A 517-nucleotide genomic window follows, 5' to 3' on the forward strand; every position below is an offset into this window, starting at 1 on the left:
CCACCGACACAAACACACACTTATATACAAACACATTCAAACACATACTCACATACAAACACATTCAAACACATACACACATACACACACACACACACACACACACACACACACACACACACATACACTCAATCACAAACAAAAACACACACAAACACACACTCTCTCACACACTTACTACACACACTCATCACATACAGATAAACCGGGCAGGTCATTTAAACAGATCGTCAGTAAGCGAAGTCCGCCGGAGCTCGCTCAGTTCGTCCGGGCACATTTCCATGATGTATTTCAGGTTGGTCTCTTGAGGGGTCGCCATAAGCTCCGCCCCGCTTCTCTGGACTGTCAAGCGATTGGCTGGTAGTCGGGAGGGCGTGGCCGTGATAAAAAGTAGGCGGTCCATGAATTCAACCTGGTTGGATAACGTGGAAATACATGTTGCATGAAGTGATTTTAAAAAAAAAAATTTTTTTTTTTTTTTTTTTTTTTGGGGGGGGGGCGAGATTTATATGTTATA

At 43.3% G+C, this 517-nt stretch overlaps 1 protein-coding gene across 1 annotated transcript in view; it reads right to left on the reverse strand.

The window, feature by feature from the left end:
• Positions 1–140: 140 nt before the first annotated feature.
• The window catches only part of LOC106013757, a gene marked incomplete in the record, with an annotated part of 3924 nt that continues 3547 nt past the window's right edge, over positions 141–517 (reverse strand). The window contains 1 exon segment of the mRNA XM_013090339.2: positions 141–413. Within this exon segment, the coding sequence (XP_012945793.1) occupies positions 215–413 (199 nt within the window).

This window comes from Aplysia californica, unplaced genomic scaffold, assembly GCF_000002075.1.
Source record: "Aplysia californica isolate F4 #8 unplaced genomic scaffold, AplCal3.0 scaffold01230, whole genome shotgun sequence".
In the NCBI taxonomy this organism is placed as follows: Eukaryota; Metazoa; Mollusca; class Gastropoda; order Aplysiida; family Aplysiidae; genus Aplysia; species Aplysia californica.